Source organism: Mus pahari, chromosome 5 (assembly GCF_900095145.1).
Source record: "Mus pahari chromosome 5, PAHARI_EIJ_v1.1, whole genome shotgun sequence".
Lineage (NCBI taxonomy): Eukaryota > Metazoa > Chordata > Mammalia > Rodentia > Muridae > Mus > Mus pahari.
Genome location: NC_034594.1, coordinates 46,991,021 through 47,011,507, shown reverse-complemented (window position 1 = coordinate 47,011,507; position 20,487 = coordinate 46,991,021). Strand labels below are relative to the sequence as shown.

Here is a 20,487-nt window from a genome sequence, read left to right as displayed (position 1 = left end):
CAATACACCAGCATGCATATTCATTCCAGTCTCTTACAATATTTTCTCACCTGCGCAAAACCATACAATCTGCCTCTTAAAAAAGATACTTTTGTTCTTGAATTCATTACTATCAGTTAGAATATAACTTGTTTCTTCAAGAATAATTATTAAAAATTACATAAAACTTATATTATGATTTTGAATGCATATGACGTTTTAGGCAATTTTAAGAACCTCTACAACGATATTACCTAAATAGGGGTAAAATATATGCCTTGTTCGTTGTTATGTCATTTCAGAATATATTAGATAGCCCTTCATCAGTATCAGGTACACATTAATAAATGAGTGAAACGGCTGTTTCCCATGAACATACCTAATCTTTAGGGTTTCTAATGAGATAACACCCTACATTGAGGAATCCAAAATTAGTTGGGGTTGAAGCTGATGAGTATAATGACCAGAGTTGACCTTTGCAAAAGTAAAGAGTATGAGACACCGTGCTATTTCATTTTATTCTTTAATTATGATTTATACACACACACTAAATTATAACATTTAGTGTTATAATAATATAACAAAACATTCATGTGTGTTTAAATCTGACCACTTGTGGTTGGTTGATCTATCAGGAGACACATCCTTGAAGAAGAGAAATTCCCCTTCCTTAGCAACCATAATTGTCTGTCACTGGAATTGTACAGAGCTTGTCTAAGCAACTATATTGTCGTATCATGGGGTGACATTTTCATAATCCTGGTTCTTCTGGTTTCACAAATCTTTAAACCACCTTCTTTGCGATAGTTTCTGAGCCTTGGTTTGTGTTTTAGATATACCAATAGAGCGACCATGAGTAGATATTCTCAACATGTTGCCCAGATACGGATTCTGTGATGCTCTTTGATGCGAAAAGAAGCATCTTTGATAAGGGCTGAGAGGTATACAATCTGTGAATAAAGGCTAGGTCTAGAATGTAATTGATAACTGTACTGGGTTAGTGAAATGGCAACAATAAGTTCCCCTCTGGGGCCCATTATCTCATCAAGCACAAATAGCTTGGTAGGGTATTAGTACTAGGCATCTGTTCCTTCCGATTGGATAGTTCAAATAAATGGCAATTGACTACACTAAGATACAAGGGCCACTGTTGTACCTTGGGTGTATCTTACTTTTCTGACCATTGTTCCTAGGCTTTACAGCTGAGTAGGAGTATTGGTTGTATTTCTCCCTTGGAAACTTGTATAGCACCTTCAGATGGTATGAGAGATATTACTCGAGATATTACTCATAGAGGAGGCTTCCTAGTCAGAACCAATTTGCTTCCTCAAAGTCCTAAAGCATGAGGTACAAGACAGCATTTTAAGTTACTGGATAATTTCCAATGGCTGTTTTTAATTAGATCAGAATAGAAAACTCATGCAGAGGTGTCTTCCATAAAGAATCTCTTTTCACAGTCTCATTGCACCCTACTTTTCTCTCACACATAGTATGTGCCTAGACAGACACAGGTCCCTTTGTCTCATAGACCCCAATGGAAATACATTAGCAGTAGGGGGTGTTTTGTTATACCATATATTTTCTTTCAGGTTTATTATGACTGTTATTGCATGAGTAGGTGGTAATATTATTTACTGCTACTATATTAAACACATAAAAGAAAACCACATAATCGCAGCTTTGTGTCCATTATAATTGCCTCTAACTGATTCCCTTGATAACAGGATCAGTGTTAAATATTAAAGTAACACTGACATGAATATTTAATATAAGAACTTGCAGACAAATTACAGATTCAAAATTTAATACAAATGATGCTAATAATTAAGTTCACTATAAAATTAAAAGAGATATGAAATAAACAACTGGTAAGACAAAATATTTATATGAATTATTCTATATGAATACAAGACTAGTAAATAAGCAGCAGTAGACTTAATTAAAGTCATGTATGCTTTTTCCTGGATGAGTGATAAATAATACAGTCCTTCCTGCTTCATTACCAGAGGTATACTTGAGCTGTCTCATTAAAAATGGAGGCAGGAGTTCCTTAAATTTATTTAGTTGTGTGTTGTTATACGTTTTTAATATAAATGTCACTAATTAACTGAGAGTATTCCTGCAGATTAAAAACAAGGTGGAGATTTTCCTTTGATAGGGAGGATATAGGGAAAAATAGTATAGCATATGATTCTCCAAATTGTACAAAAGAGGAAAGTCCTAAGTGATTAATTAAGCAAAATCAATTACCAAAATTAATGATGCTAGTCAAGGTTAAATTTAATTTTGAAAATTATTGATTTATCTTTCCAATCAGTTTCTTTTTTGTAACAATGAGAAGGCAAGAGCATGGGTAGTCTCAGTCCCACCTACAAAGGCTCTTTACACTTTATTATTGGAGGACTAATTTCAAGTTATTGAATACAAATTGTGCTCATCTTATTCATAAACTGAGGATGCCCTTTAGGACATTATTTTGTAAGGATTCCATTAAGGGGTCATTTCTCATGATAATTCCTACAAGGGTACCATGATAAACTCACAGTCCACTGTGTCTACCAAGTTTCCTCACTGATAGCAATACCTACCAAATACGTGATGAAGTAATTTTTAGATGGCCCTGCAGGGAGAAGCAAAAAAAAAAAAAAGATCTCGCCTTTGCTACCATGAATCATGGTTCATGCCACTTGCTAAACTTATCACATTGTTAATACATTGTCCTAATTAAAGCTCTGGGCACAAGAACGGCAAGAACTCAGTGTGTTCCTGGGTAGACTGAATGATAGCATTACTCCGTGAACAAAGTCAGTAAGAAGTAGATACCTACTGGTTGAATCCCCTCATGTGTGGCTTTAGAACCATAGGAAAGTTTATTAAGGAAGGGAAAACTGCTAAAGGACTAAATATAGCTTTAGCAAATGAATTGTATAACTCACCAGAAAGCCATTTTTGTATAAAGAAATATATTAAACATTACTGACATTATTCGCACGTCTGTTTTTAATCCTTCCTTCCTGGTAGTAAAGTCTGTACCTGGAACATTTTTTTTTCTCGTTTAGTAAGTGTCAGGAAGTATTTTCTTTCTTTCCAGCACCCTGCAGACTGTCTTCTTAAGATCCATGTGGTTGCTCTCTGGTCTGGTTCTGCATTCACCCTGTCATGTTGCCAGCCAAGGTGTGGGTTTCTTCAGTAGCAAGGCTAGGTTTAATCAGTAGATGATAAAGTATCCTCATTGCTCTGAGTACGAGATTGTATGACTATCTCTTGATCTTTATTATCTACCTTAAATTCCCATGATTCTGACCATTGTTGCCATATCTGCCATTGTTCTTTGAAAAGGGAAAACTAATGTGTTCTTGAGGTTTACTTTTAAGTCCAAAAGCTGCTATGGGCTGGATCCCCACTTCCCTTGTTGGTATAGGAGGGGACATTGCTACTAGTTCTCTCTGGGCCTAAAAAAAAAAGAGAAAAAATTGTTTTTGGAAGTTTTTTGGGTTTTTTTTGTTTTTGTTTTTGTTTTGTTTTGTTTTTTGACATTCTGTGCCTGCATGTGTACCAACCCCTCTAGACTTTGAAATATCAAGTGACTGTTCCCCTGGACTGTTTTTCAGATTCTTCCATAGGCTCAGCAAGACCTTTGCTACCTATCGATCTCAGTCCCTTGGCTGTGACTGCCTTAATACAACACTGCAATCACAGCTAAAATTTTAAGTGCCCACTGTGCACTGTGATAAGCCTTTTGCCTATATCATTTAGCTAGTCTATATCCTATGTTAATTACTCAGTGATTAAAAGCATCTGCGTCATTTAGATTAGACTCTGAGTATAACCATGCTAAACAAGATTCATTAGGAATGCTTGCTTCCAAAGTGTGTGTAAAAATCATGGCAAAAGCCTTGAGTCTTACTTTTCCTTCCCAGATTGGTTCTTATTTATTTGAACTACTGAGGACAATTCCGGCTCTGAAGTGAAGGAAGCAACAACTGCATTAATGCCAGGTGTTAGGAATTACCACCAAGCCAACGGTTTCTAACACAAAAATGATGGTTATCACTGTTCTGTAGACTAGATCACTGACATGATGATGGTGATTCTTGAGAGGTAGTAAGTAGGGAAGGGGGAATATTAAAGATATTTTTGAAAATTCTTTATCAAATTATATTATGTCCTTCTGATAAGTCATTCATAATAAAAGTATTTTGTATAAAATGAAAATATTAGATAATATTACTACATTCAAGAAAAAATGTGACTATAAACATTTAACAGATAATTCTAAGTAAACAGATATGCTTTCAATAGAGGTGCTCAAGTGTCAAGAGTCTTTGTTCAGTAGTGATAGCTGAAAGAATAGGACATGGGAAAACTTGGACTAAGGGCACAACAAAATTCTCATCTTTAGAAGGGGAGATATTTACAACATTGAAGAGAATGTATTTTGTTTTTTCTCTTTGAGAAAATTATGTGATCATTATGTATTCCTTCATTTAAATTAAATCATAGCAGTCTTGAATTGGTTCCAGATTGTTTAACAATTCCATCATAGTCTTTGGGTGGCTCTCAAAAGCTGATATATTTAAATTCTTGGTCTCTAGCTGGTGGACCTCTTTGGGAAGGATAAGGACGTATGTCATTGTTGGAGTAGACACAGAACTGTGCTTTGAAATCTCAAAAGACTCAGTCTATTCCTAGAGTCTCTCGCTGCCTTAGCTGTTCTTATTACTATATCTTAACTGTGCTATCATGGATGCTAATTCTTTGCAACTTTTAGCCCCAAATTACGTTCTTTCTTTTGTTAAGTTGCCTTTTGCCACAGTATCTTATCACTGCAATAATAATATAACTTGTATAACTTTAATTTTTAAAATTTCTATCTCAGAGGGTTTGATGAACAATTCTGTCTGAATTCAGGAGATTGAAGATAAGAGCCAAGTATATTAAAGGAAAAGAATTATAGCATTTCCAAACCTAAGACAGCAGAGGAAAAGGTAGATGCCAGTAATTGTAGTAAGAATGAATGGGGTAAAGAGTTACAAAAATTAAAACATTATCACCTACAGAGGTATGATGGTGAAAGTAAGCGATCATTGAGGTTGAAACGCAGGTAAAAAAAAAAAATGAGAAAAGACCTTTTGACTTTAGTGAAAAGACATATTTAATGATCATCCCAAGAATAATCTGAATGGTAAGCATGTAGGCAGGAAAACTAGCTCTTCAAAAATAATGGGAACTTAAATTGATGTAGTATAACTAAGATAGGAAATATTTCTAACACAGGAATAAGTCAAGAGTGAAGGAGTTTTATTCTTGGATATGGAACATTTATGCAAGCTTGCAGTCACAGGGAGTAGGAAAAGTAAAGATGGAGCCATCTAGCAGATTAATGGAAAATTTTATTTCAAAGGAACAGAGCAAACTGATGTTGAATATTATTTGCATAGTAATACTTTGATAGGGAAAAGATTGTCTTCTGTTCAGAAGTAGAGGCTTTATTTAGTGAAACAGGGAAGCAATAATAAACTGAAAATAAATACTATTTTAAAATACGTTGCTATTCCCCAGGAACCTCTATTTTTTTCCTAACAATATTTGAAAGATCAACAATGAAGAGGAGAGGTGTTGCCTTCCATCAAGTAATATCTAAAGGAAGACATTAAGGAAAGAAAATTACATGAAAAAGCAAAATATTTATTATGCTATGAGATCAGGGTATAATAGAGGTAAATGAAGCTTAAGAAAGGCTGGACATGAAAAGATTTATGAGTAAATCCAGCCTTCCCACCATAGTAAGGACCTATGCAATCTCAACCAATTCCATTTTCAGCCTCATCTCAATTCATTACTAAATACTTTCCTAAATGCCACATATATATAGCTCCCAAGGTGTGCAAGTATGATAAGTTATAAGGTATGGTTTAGTGTTATTGCTGTTTCATAGTCTTAGTATATCTGACGTAATCTTCACAGCATACCCAGTAGAAACTTTTAATTGTTATTCCAAAGATTGAACTTGGGTTATCAGTCTTCAAGAGTTTTTATATAGGATCCATTCTAACATACCCAATATATTATTTTCTTTTCCTTATTCTTCACTGCATCTGCAGTTGAGTAAAACATCTGTGCAGGTAAAAGGCATAGTAAACACAACCTCACTCACAGAATAATCACATCTCAGATATTCAGTAAGAATGTTTAGTTAAGTGACATAACTAAAAGGATAAAGGGATCAAATAATTATGGAAGAACTTCACTGGAACAAGTGAGGAGGGAAAATGTAGAATCCAAAAGCAGAAAGTACCATTCTATATTGTATAAAATGCTTCACTCACATCTTCAAACATAATAGCGGTAAATACTGATTGAACCTAATAAATGGCCTCTGGATGAATAAATGATGTGCGATGACAATGGAAAACGATTGCCTTCAAGATTGCAAGGACCATATAGACTTAATTACTTAGGTTCTCAAAGTGATTCTGGGGTTTACAGGGTAAGGGGAGCCATGTAGAAAACTAAAAATGATGACATAGTAATCCACCCTCTCCAAATGGCTGCCCAGCTACGTACACAAGTAAGTTATAGTTTATTCAAGACATGAAGAAACAAGTTTATATTTAATTTATTTTATTCTTTAGGTACTGTCTATAACAAAAGAGTTGTATATGACAATATTGTAGATTAAGTTACTTTGATGCAGTTTCCTTGTATCTTTATCATTATTTTCTTAGAATTATTGATTCCTATCATTCACACTGTCTTCAGGGGCAACATTTGTCGCAAACATCCATAGACCTGCTGACCATTACATTATATATACTCATTCTGTATTTTTTTGTTTTTTTTTTCTGGCCCACCCTTTTATCTTCCTTGTCCCTAATGCAATGGGGTTTTCTCTATTTGCTGCTGGAGGGTATTCAATTAATGGTCTATAACCATAATGAAACAGGGAAGATTTGGCTGAAGTTAACATTTTTTTTTTTAACAAAATAGCCCAGAAGTCTCACTTGACTATATACTTTCTTTCCCTTTCTTTTCTGCTTGTGTGCACAATCAGGCAACATGAAAGAATAAAGCATGCTCAAGCAACAATGTAAACATATCTGCTGACTGAAATGAGTAGCATCTGGATGTGAAAAACGGTGCAGCTCACATTGATTGTTTTACAGCACCGTCTTCCATTCAGGAGAAAACTAGAGATACAAACAACATGGGCAGAGACTAATGCTGCACTTGAACAGAGCCCTGTGTGTGTATGCCTTAGAGACCCTTGGTGGTTTTTTATAAAAAATGCTCTTATTCAAAGCAGATCTCATTATCAAGAAAAATATCCCAGTTTTAGAATTTCCCACAGTGCACCTCTTGGAGTCTCTCTCATTTCCAATGGGAAAACTCTTCACTTCACCTACAAGAAAAAATTTACAGGGCCAATGAAAAACAAAGGCAGAACAAATTTTAATTTCTTGAAAAATTAGGTTATGTACCTATCGGGTTGTATTTATCCCACTGCCCTTTGGTGGCATTTTCCAGTGATGTCAGCTAAGAATCAAAATTGCTTCTCCAGGTCCCATAAGAAACTGAGGACATTATTAATTTAAAAAACAACTAATCTATTGAAAGCAAGCTCTCACTGATTAAAATATTGGGATTTCCCCCCACTTCTCCAGCCCATTTATCACTTTAAATGAATCTACATTCCATTTTCTTTATCTGTTCCTCTATCCTCCAAAAAGCCATCTGCTATTTCCTTTATGAAAAATAAAACCTACAATTAGTGTCTTGTTCAACTTTTCTTTCTAAAAAAATAAGGGGGGGGAATTATGCAAATCCTCTGCAATTTAGTTTCAAATACTCTTTGTAGTGTGATGAGCAATTTTCCTTAATACAAACCCAGCTTTTTTTTTTTTTGCCAAGACTTGTACTAATAGTTTTTAAAGAGAACTTTCAGTTTTCACATAAAATATCATCTAATGTAAACTTTTCAAATGCATGTAGAGAATGTAGTTAACACTGGTCTTGAATTGTAGAAGGAAAACAATCACTTTATATATGTCATCCTTTAAAACATAATATCTCAATGTGTTTCTTCTGCTTTAAGCATCCCCATTCTTTCCCCCTTGAGACATGCCTAATAATAAGCACTCGAATGAGATAGAGAATGCTGAGTTCTTTGTCTTTTCCTGTGGTATAGTGTCAGGGATGCAGTTTACCTATGAATATTAATTTGTTTGTTTCTATTTGGCCCTCAGTAACTAATGTGTAATTAGTTTTAATTCATTCCTGTATAGCTAATGGGAGGTATGTGGATCTGTCTTGCTAATAAGATAAATACCTACAATGTGAAATCCTGATGAAATTTAAGGAAAAGTTGATATATATATGAAACCATCCTATGAAATAATGCTATACTTCTAATCAGAAAGTATGTTGTAAAGCCCCTTAGAAAATAAGGAATAGATCACTTTCGACTATCCACATGGTTGAAATTAGGATCAAACAGTGGTTACAGCTGTTGGTTTTGTCATAGTTACAGAAGCTTAACTTGATTTAAATGTGCAGAGAATCCCAAAGGTTCCTGCTTTCTACATGAACTTTGTATACCTGTTTGGTACCTTTTCATACCCACAAGTAATACTTCAAGGTTTAATTTCCTACCTAAGGGTTCAGGAATACTGTACTAATCCTAGTGACACTATCACACAGAAAAAATAGGATCCACCACAATAGTAACAAATAGAATACAGTAAGTATAAATGTACCTTAATTAGTTATATAGCATTTCATATCTAATTAAATATCTAAATTAATATATAATTATGATATTTAATCTGAGTATATGTGTTGTTCAGTTGTTGGTGTGTTGTATAGATTTCACACATGTACACATTATGATTTAGTGCAGAACCCATGTAGTTCGTGCTATGAATATAACTAGCTGATACTGTATAATATATTATGAAATTCACTTAATTTTCATATTTACAAAATCTTTAACTACAAAACTTTACTTCAATTGTTTGCTGAGCCACAAAAATAAATGAAACTGAGGTTTTTGATACACACAGGACCACATGAATTTTTCTGTGACTTCCCTGTTTCCTGGGGCAGATAGGGTGGGATTTGTAGATTGCCTTACTTCTCATAGAGGACAGGACTTCAACAGCTGCCACAGAGGCTTAAAACTAAGCAATTGTTTGAGACAGAGTGATCCATGTTTCTATCACTTCATCTGCCTCTCTCAAACATTTCTGTCCATTCTCCTGATAGTCACCACAGTCCTTTCTGTTTTGCCACAACAGATGATAGAGGATGACCTGTAAACTCCGTGTACCTAACTGAGCCTTCAAGCATTTCTGAAATCAACTTCTCCCTACATGAGATGTCCATTTGTGCATGCTACCTAAGCATTTGCTGATGTGTGGGATCTCAGTTTCCATCCATAAACTTAGGTCTTATGTATTCATTCTGTCATGCCATCACAAACGAAAACACAGCACAGCTTTGTATGTTTAATTCTGTGGCTTGAAAAACTTTAGAAACAGGAAGAATTGAAGGTTAATATCATAAGCATTCTTCTTATTTTGTACCAAAAACCTAGTACTGATTTGCCATGTATAAGCCTCCTTCATATATGCATACATGTATGTATTACACACTTACAAACACAGATACATACACATTTTATTCCTCCTTTTCTAACCCTGTAAACCACAATAAAGAATAATCAAGAAATATTCTTGTATATTATACTGTACTAAAGTTGTTCTGAATTATTTAAGCTGAGCATAATATTACGTAATTCATAACCCATATGTTACATACCTGGTTATCCTGATAGTATTCTATATACTACATTTTTTTCAACCTAAGAATGAGTCAAAGCACAAATGAAAGAGTGCCTTCCAGTCACAAAGGATTAGCACACTTAGGAATCCACAAAGACAAAGGCAACATAAACAGTGTCTAAACAAGGGCAGACCAAATGAAATTCCTGGGCTGAGAAGGGACAATGTCATGAACCTCCATCCCTAACACAGAATCTATTTCCAAGTGTCATCTGCTTTTATTGGTTATTTTATTTATTTACATGTCAATTGTTACCCCCCTTCCTGGTTCCCCCTCTGCAAACCCCCTATCCCATCCTCCCTGCCCCCTGCTTCTGTGAGGGTGCTCACCCACCCACCCACTCCTGCCTCACTGCTAGCATTCCTCTACACTGGGGCATTGATCCTCCACAGGACCTAGGGAATGGAATTTCATTGGGTATACAAACCATACTTTAAGGCAGGCCTTATGCCCAGCAGTAGATAACCAACACAATACCAATTTGGCAGTAATTTTGGAGATTTTTTTTTTCCATGATGCTGTGGTTGGGCTTTGTTTTTAAACCATATTGGTTTTTTGCTTATATATTATGGTTTCTAGTTTTGCTTCGTAGTTTGTGTGTGTGTGTGTGTGTGTGTGTGTGTGTGTGTGTGTGTGTGTGTGATTCTGCATGTATGTGTGCATTTCTCGAGCTTTTTCTTTATCTCTTTGTTTTATTCTGTCTGTTCTTTAAATGTCTAAAGAAACAGTGAAATAAAGTGTAGAGTTTGATGGATGTGGAGTGGGGAGGACCTTGGAGGAGATGAGGAAGAGAAAAATGATCACACTATAGTATATGAAAAATATTATTTTAATATAAATAAACTATCATTAAGAAGAATGTGCCAAAGTTCCAGCCTTGACCTATTTCTGTAAAAATGTTAGCTTGAACATCCCACCCGTTCTTCATATTTTTCATGATAGTGATGTATTTATTTGTTTGTCTGCTTTTTTAAGACAGGATTTTTCTGTGCTAGCTTGCTGTCCTGGAACTTGTTCTGTAGTACAGGCTAGACTTAATCTCAGAGATCTGCCAGTCTCTTGTCTCCTTAATGCTGGGTTTAAGGCATGTTTGCCTGACATGATATTGAAATTTTTAATGATTTCAGGTTATTTTTTTCCCATTGTAGCATAAAATGTGGCAAATACTGTATCCTAATTATTTGTTTGATTCTTTATAATTAAATATTATTAACAAGGATATCATGTTGCTGATATGTAGCTTTGTAAAAACAAAAATTTATTATAATTTTGACTGAAGTAGAAAATTGTTTCATTTACTTTGTTTCATGAAGGCACATGTCAAACATAAAAGAGTAAGAATATTCTTTATGTTATATTTTCATACTACAGTATTGATATTTATAATAACTTTAAATGAGAGACAAATATAAGATGTACTATGTACAACCATATGGCTACATTTTCACCTCTTTTAGTTAAATATCAATATGATAAAACCATTGTAACTTGGCTTTGATTTCATCAATTGAAGAAATTAATATAGGTAAAATCTTATAGTTTCACTTAGTTTGTCCACTGTACAGATATCTATAAATAGGACATCCCTTGAATTTCTTTAAATTTAAAATATATTTGAGAAAAAGTCTTTTAAAATCTTCATTTTTGTTTACAAGCCAGAATTGGACTTGGTTATAATTATTTACAGTTTTACAATTTACATATGTTACTTACATGTGCTAACTCCACATGAATAATGGGTAACTTATGTAGGGTCACCTTAGTTTTCTTGAGAAAACCCATATTTTCATAGTTATTATTCTTTAGAGATATCGTTAAAATTAAAAGTCTCTAGTATTCAGCAGTATTTTTTAAACTTAATTAACAGTCAATAAAATATATTTTTCATGCTATAAAAGATGAAATACAAGGTCTGATTTAATAGGTTCACTTGTGGTATAGACCATTTCTTCCTTCGCTTCATTTAATTATATCAGTCTGAGCAGGAAATGATTTAATAAATATATTTACATAGTTAATTGTGTCTACTGATGTTTCTTTTGAAACTGGGTCTTATTCCATCACCATGACTGGCCTCGAACTCAGTGTGTAAAATAGGCTGGTCTCAAACACACAGAGCTTCACTGGCCTCTGCTTCCTGAATGCTGGCTTAAAAGCTATAAGCACTATGTCTGACTTACTGAGTATGTTGTTAATCTATTATACACCTTTTCTCCAATGTATTTAAAATACTGAGGAATGCTGAGTTGAAGTTATGATATTCTGTTTTTTCTTGATATTGTGGCTGCTATAGGAGGCTCTGATCATGGCAAGTATGGATCACCCGCACCTAGTTCGCCTATTGGGAGTTTGTCTGAGCCCCACTATCCAGTTGGTTACTCAGCTGATGCCGCATGGCTGCCTACTGGACTATGTCCATGAACACAAGGATAACATCGGATCACAGCTGCTGTTGAACTGGTGTGTCCAGATTGCTAAGGTAAGTGTTGTCATTTCCTATGAAAATGATATCTGAGGGTTGAGTTGATCTAGAAGAATCTGACAATTAAAATTGTGCTGTAGCTTTGCACAATTTTAATATAACTAACTTCTATTGCTATGTTAAATGACATTGTTGTAAGTACTTTACTGTAGACCTTGGATCAGATACATAAGCTAGTTATATTTGCTTCTTGATTATTATTCCAATGCATTTTTATTAGATTGACTAGATGACACAATATATAGCACGCTAGTCAAGTGGAATAATTGAAGTGCTAAACTTGTTTAACTTATTCTTTTTCTTCTTTCATACATGACATCCCAACCACAGTCTCCTGCCCCTCCATTCCTCCCGTCAGTCACTCCAATCTCCCTGACATATTTTCTAATGGAGTCAAGTTAGCAAACAAAATCAAGAACATAAAGATTCAATGTCATAAATGTTCCAATTTTTTGATTTTTATTTAAAAAGTCTATAGAATTATCAAAATCATAAATGATTAGGCTTAGTGGTAACAGCATCTGTGTGCCGAACCATCTCCCCTGCCTATTCATAGCTTTAAGCCTTGTTGCTTGTTGCTGCTGCTGCTGTATTTGAAAAGCCTGCTATTGAGGATAGGCCAGGGTTTTTCATAATTCTGAGATCTTTTCAGAGCTATGATGGCTTCTTTTACATTATTGTCAGTTGTTTTCTGGTCCTCTCTTAGTTTACAAGTTTGTCAACAGAAAGTTCCATTGTCTTTCTTTCTTTTTTTGTTTTGTTTTGTTTTGTTTTGTTTTGTTTTTGAGACAGGGTTTCTCTGTGTAGCCCTGGCTGTCCTGGAACTCACTTTGTAGACCAGGCTGACCTCAAACTCAGAAATCTGCCTGCCTCTGCCTCCCAAGTGCTGGGATTAAAGGCATGTGCCACCATGCCCGGCCCTCCATTGTCTTTCCGATAAACCACTGACATTAGTGGAAGTGGGGAGTTATAAAATAATTCTAGTGGTGGGTCTGGAGAGATGGCTCAGCAATTAAGAGCCCTGTCTGCTTTGTCAAGGACCTGATTTCCATTTTTTTTTTTATTAGATGTTTTCTTCATTTACATTTCAAATCCTATACCCTTTCCTAGTTTCCTTCCTGGAAAGTCCCCTATACCCTCCCCCACCCGTTCCCCAACCGACTCACTCCCACTCCTGCTTCCTGGCCCTGGCATTCCCCTATACTGGGGCCTAGAATCTTCACAAGACCAAGGGCCTCTCCTCCCACTGATAGTTGACTAGGTTTCCATTCTTTGCACTCACATGGCTGGCTGCTCTTGTTTATAGTTCCAGTTCCAGGAATCTGAAACCCTCTCTGGCCTGTGCAAGCACTGCAGTACTATGTTGAAAGTTACTGAAACCTAAAGAAGTAGTAGGGTCTACCTGGAAGAGGAAGATCATTCGGTGCATTCCATTAAGGTTGTTCCTGGTCCCTAGGCCTTTCTAGCTTTCTGCTTCCTGTCTATCATGAGATGAACAGAGTTCTCTAACCTACATACTCTCTTGCTACTATTTACACTCTTACTTAGAATTAACCCAGAAAAAATGGAGCCATGGACTGTAAATTCTCAGAAATTGTTGGGCAAAGTATGACTTTCCTTTTTAAAGTTGTTTTCTCAGGTATTTTGGTTACAACTATGCTAAAGTGACAGGTACAAAGGCTGACTGATATAATCATAGATGTGTATATATACACATATAGTCATATGTGTGTGTATATATATATATATATATATATATATATATATATATATATATATTCATATGTATACATATATATGTTAGAAGTGGTGGCTTGTTCCCTTTAATAATTATTTAATAAGTATTTTGCCAGCATATTTGTCTGTAGCTACATATATCAAGTGCATGCACAGGCCAGAGAAGGTATAATATTTCTTTTTTTATGCTTTTATTTTTCTCTAATACGTAGTATGTGAAGTGATAGGAGACTAATTTCTCATTGTTTCAGCCATTTATTTCTGTATGAATAAAAATGAACTTCAAGTCTGAAGGTGTGATACAAGTAATGCTCATAATGGTGTTACACATTTCTGACTTGTTTCTACTTAATGCCAGATACTATGTGCATATAAGACTTCATTCACTTCACATGTATACAAACTACCAAATCAGAAAATAATAACCTGCTGTTACTCTTAATATACTAAATGACAATTGGTGTTATTTAGAAGTCTGGTAATGTCTTTTGAATGAGATGGCTCTTTCACTGTGTTTTGATAAAACTACATATTTCATAAAGGCAGAATAAAAGATGAAGAGTTTAGTTATAGTTCATAACACAGTTGCTACAACTAATTCCTGTATCACAACAATGACAATCCACTATTAAAAATTGAAATACAGATTTTATTTTAGCCATTTGTGCATAAATGTGAAGTCTCAAATCTTTTAAGAAAATCCGTAGAATGACTTTAGATCAGTGGCAAAATTTAGGCCAGAGTAAATATCTTCTGGGAATCTTCAGGATCACTACAAATTAGAATAATGATAAAATATGATTTTCAGCATATGGATATCCTCAATTATGTTACATATGCCAAGTACTCTATACAATTTTTGCTACAGTAATTTTTTTGTCTCTTTCTATTTCTCAGATTCATACTTCTTAATTAGAGATTTGTAAGTTGACTTTTGGTGGATAGTTATCTTCAGTCTTTGTCTAGAAAGGAGGGATTTACTATTTTATTAATAAAAAACACATTAAATATATTATTCAGGGTTCTGCCTACAAACAGAACTAATAAGATGCATATATATATATATATATATATGATTTATTATATTCATTAGAGATTTATTAGAAATAATCTATTTGGAATACTATACAAGCTAAGTTAAGAGACCCCCTAGAAATTTAAGAGAACCAATTCTACAGTACTAGTCCCAGTTCAAAGATCTGAGAACCACTAAGTGTATGCATTCCAGCTCAAATCTATCACAGTCAAAATCACGGATAAGCCAGTTTTGAAAGTCAAATCTATGTCTGGATACAGGAGAAATGGAATCTCCAGTTCAAATGCAATCAGGCAGAAGGAGATGGCCTCTTCTCAGAAATCAGGTTTTATTTTATTTTATTTTATTCAAATCTATAACTGAATAGATATACTACTACTCCAAAATTAGGCCAGTCAATGTACTTCGGACTACAGTCTACCAATTGAAATGTTAATTTCATCCAAATTTGCTCATAGACATATTGAAAACCGTGTTTAACCAGATGTGTAGGCACCTCCTAGCTCAGTTTGATTGACATATACAGTTAAGTATCATTGCTGAGTAATGGTGGAGCAATGCTTATACTCTACTGAGGAAGGCTGATACAGTAACCATGACAACCCAAAGCACTGTTTCACATACAGAGCAATGTGACACAGCACCTCCCAGGAATTATTATGGCAGAATTTACCAGGAAGTAGCCGCTGCTTCTCTTTAGTTTACTGCCAATATTTATCATCTCCAACAACTTAGACAATACTCTAGATCGCTGTAATCTCTTTTCTCTAGAATAGAATAGACAAGAATTTTATGCTATTATGATGGCTAAGTGTGTGATGTAGCAGATATGCATGCTAAGAGGATTTCTGTTCTTAAAAGATGTTACTATGTATAAATCAAAACAATGTTATTTAAAATGTAATGTCATCAAAATAACTTCATGATGACACCTTCAGGAAGACAGCATCGTGCAGTAGAAACGTTATCCACATAAAATAGTAATCTGGATTTGGATCCAAAGTCATACTTATGAATACTTCAGTCATCATTTCTTATTCTTTACTTCATTTTGGTTGCCAGAGTTTTTCTTAGCTTTCAGACAGCGCACATATGATATGGTCCTAATACAGATATTCTAAAGGTACTCATGAAGGAGGGAGAGAAAGAAGACAAGAAGAGGAGAAAGGGGAAGGGAGAGGAAAGAGACAAGAGAGGGAATAAGAGGAGAAAAGAAGAGAAGAGAGAAGAAATGCAGAGAAAAGAGAGGAGAGGAAAGGAGAGAAGAGGAGAGGAGAGTTGAGGAGAGAAGATGAGGAGACATGATGAGACAAGACAAAATGAAGAGAGAAGTTAGGGAACTACCTTCTACTAGTGTGTACTAGTAACTTTTTTATTGCTATGGTAAATAAAATTGACCAAGGCAATTTTTAGCCTAAAGACTAAAGAGCTAATTTGAGCTTATGGTTTAAGAGAGTTGAGTCCCTCCTGGCTGGGAGGAGTGGCAGCCAGAGGCAGACATGGCTGTAGTAGAAATGGGAGGTCTTCATTTGAGCAGGAAGGAGAGAGAGCAAAGTAGGACTTGCATGAGTCTGTAAAACCATAAATTCCAACCGCCAGTGAAATACTTCATATAAAAACAAAACAAAACAAAAACAAAACCCTAAAGCCACACCTCCTAGCCTCCCCAAACAGTTCTACCAAGTGAGTACTGAATCATCTGCCCAAGACTATTAAGTACTTCTCATGCAAGTCCCTGCCTAAGGGCAAGGGGGAATGAAACCATATAATTGTCATTGTGTCCTTTCTCTTACAAGCCACTCTTTACCACATGTCTATATCTTCAGACTCTTCTTTGTCTCTCTACATAAGTAAAAAAAGAAAGAAAAGTAAACCATGAAGATCCCCCAATACCTGGATGAAATGGAATTCCTGTTCCATTTTGTGCATGTATGCAAAAAACCCACAATATTTCCCCAATATTATTGAAGCATGACTGACAAGTAAAAGTTTAATACATACTGAAAGATGGCTGGAGATAAACATGTCATGAAACAATCACCACTGAGCCTAGTGGCAAGGTCTTCATCTCACCTAGCTACCATTCCTAATATATGAGGAGTAGGATCATCTTCCTCTTTGAGGAGATCAGAATACTGCTGGGGTACCAGGGCTTGGGTGTGTATGCATGTGTGAGCAATCCAGTTCTCCGGGTGCATAGTGGATGTAGATGCCAAGATCTTTTCTCCTCACCCCACTCCTACCCGTTTGAGGATATGACAACAGTGATCCTCTTCCCTCTTCAGCCCTGAAAGACCCAATCTTCATTCACATAGTTGAATCCAGACTTTCCTTTTCCCAAGGAAAGAATTTTACCCATGCTGGGTAACATAGTTTTCTTTAAACAACAGAACTTTACTGAAGTTTATCTCCTGAGTGACAGAGGAAGGCTTTGGAATCTTCCCCCAGGAACTCACCGTAAAGAAATTCCTTCTAGATGTTAAGCTTAAATAGAAACACAAAAACTTTCCTTTTTATACAGAGCTGAAAACATAGCATACTGATAGATCATTAAGATATTTTTCCTGGATGTCCTGAAGAAAAGAAACCCATCAAAACTCCCAGGTACTAAATCACCAACCACAGAGTACAAAAGGGGTACCCATGGCTCCATCTGGATATGTGGGTGACATTTGCCTTATCTGGCAGACACTGGGAAGGTAACCCTTTGGTCCTGGGGAGGTTTAATAATCCAGGATATGGGAACACTAGGGTACTGAGGTAGAAATGGGTATGTGGGTGGAGGAGCACCCTCATAGAGGCAGGGGGAGGGAGGAGAGGAAAGTGGGAAGGGGCATAACACTTGAAACGTTAATAAATAAAATGACCAATAAAAAAAGAAGAAAGGACAGCAAGAAAAAGTGAGACAGGAAAGAGTATGCCCAGAAAGGACCTTAGTGGGGTTCGTGAGTATTTGCCTAAGTCCTATCAGAGCCTGTTAGTACAGATTGGGTTTGACAATCATCTGATGAAGTGATTCTGTCTGACACCAAGGAGGATGTTGAAAAGTCCATAGAAGCTGACATCTCCTTTCCAAGCTTTTCAAAGAAATCAACTTTAGGAATTGTGGCTGCACTTTTGTTGGAGACGGGAGCTGAAATACATGAGTACATTTAAGATTACATTCTTCTTAGTGACAGAGCAAGTGACTGAGAATCTATTGTTACCCATATATCTTGCTTAGATGAACTGAGATTCCATCTCACCTCAGTCCAGATTCAGCAAGACTTTGGGCTCCTTGTATCTTAGGGGGAATAATTGCTACACTATAAGAATTAAATGTCAGGTATAACATATGATATCGTATGCCTTTTGTGATACTATTGTGTGATATAATGAACTTTTGTACCTATAGACTTTTAGATGCAGCAGATGGCTTAATTTTTGTTTTTCAAATACTTTTAGAAATCTCCCTACTACAATATCCCTTTTAATCTTTGTATCAGACTTTCTAGCAGCATTACAAGCTCCCAAGCTGATGATAAAACTCCTGGCTGGACTTGAATCATGTTTATCCCCTCCCTGAAACAATCTCATGCTTTTTATTTACGTGTCAAAATCTCATTGCCTTAAAGGGGGATGATCTATGAAGGACAATAAGGGAAGCGGGAGAATCTCAGTACCCACAGTGGAAACGGAGTTTATGGAGGTAGTTTCTGGAGCACAGGTCCCAGTGTTGCACTGAAGCTTAATTATTTCCTGAGGTTTGAATGAAATATGAAGTTCACACACTCAACGAAGTCATTTAGGTTTTTTTTTTTTTTCCATGTCTAGCCTATGGGATGGCAAGCTTCCCCTTTGCTTTGCCTATGGCATTACTGGGCCTGCTGAGCAACTCTAATTCAGTTTGTAAGTCCCTCCTTCCTGTAAACAGCAAACGTTTTCATTTAGTGATTATATGCACGCCAGAAACATCCTTTCGCTGAATGTATTTTTGCATTAGCTGGTAGTTTAAGTGTGCTTACTTATTTTTTTCTTCTTTGTTTTGCTTTTTCTTTCTTTACAACAGAAAGTGAAAACTATCCTATCCAAATGGATTAACTTTCACTTCATTTGTGCAAAGTGTGCACAGTTACATCTATTAGTCATGATTATGTGAGGCTTGGTATCTTGGTCCATTTGAAGTACACTGTGATTTTTCTCAAAGGCAGAATCAAAGAAGATGGGTAACAATATCCTGTTTATTGCCCCCTGGGGCTTTTGTTTGTAGTGTTGTAGAGTTGGATGGGTGTTAAAGCATTGCTCTATTGGTAAATTGTGAAATATATTCATGTTCATTCAGATGTATTCATGCAGTGCCATTTTCCCGCAGACTTCAAGATGCTTACAGTAATTTGGAGAGATGAGACTAGCATTTTCTGCAGGGAAGAGAGACAAAGCATAAAAAACAGTGATTTATCTGGGTACCAAAACTCATAGAGGGACTAGCTCATAGAGTTCGTTCATAGAGATGAACTGCTCCCTTTCTTCTTTGTGTACTTGACCTTGGCCCGGTCTGTCCTGAATTCCCTCTTATATTAAAAGGTTTGAATAAATATATTCTTAATTTTGGAATAATTATTGGTTAATGAAAAGTAACTACACTGGAAGTTCTCTTTGTTTCTCTGTCAGTTCCTTGATAAATTATAGAATACTTTTGTGAACAAAATAATTGTCCAAATGAGAATTTACTCAGATCTCTCTCATTAGTTTCACCAGAATTGTTTGATTTTTCTTTTTCTTTGTAGATATAGATTTCTGAAGATTGACCTATGTTCATTCATAAAACTACCTCTACCCTCAAAGTTACACACAAAGTTACATTGTGACCTCATGATACTCTACTCCTTTTCAATTTTATTTACTTACTTTTTTTGAGCAAGTCTCATTGGGTAGCTCAGACTAATCTTGAGTTTTACATCAATTGCCTGGCTTCAGCTCTCTCATTGCTAGAATTTTAGACAGGCCCTATTGTACCTGACTACTTTGTATTTAATGACATCCAAGTCTTGTCATGATCAGAATTTGAAAGGTGGATTTAGAATTATCTTCAGAACTTGTGTTACTTACATGGACATGGAATACTCTGGACTCAGAAATTCATTTTGACATTAGGAATTTGGTTGTGTTTCTGTGCAAGATATCCTTAATCGGTGGATATAAGAGTATTACAGAGTTCAAAGAAGAGGAACCTGGATGTCTATAGTTATGTGACTTAAGAAAGATGCAACAGTCCATCTGGTTGTATTCAAGTCTTTTATACATGCTTAGTGGGGACATCTGCACTCTTTCTATACCCTCTAATTTCCATTAGCGAGTCTCTGGCTGCAAATAAACAGAACAGCAATACCAAAGGGCAAGGAAGGGAATTGAGATAGGCCTAAGAGTGAGA

General features: G+C 35.6%; 1 protein-coding gene across 6 annotated transcripts in view; it reads left to right on the top strand.

Annotated features, from left to right (window-relative positions):
* The window catches only part of Erbb4 (erb-b2 receptor tyrosine kinase 4), a 1,014,420-nt gene that overhangs the window by 839,906 nt on the left and 154,027 nt on the right, over positions 1-20,487 (top strand). For all 6 annotated transcript variants that reach the window (XM_021197417.2, XM_021197414.2, XM_021197418.2 and 3 more), the window contains one exon: positions 12,116-12,301. In XM_021197417.2, the coding sequence (XP_021053076.1) occupies positions 12,116-12,301 (186 nt within the window). The remainder of the gene's footprint in view (positions 1-12,115; positions 12,302-20,487) is intronic.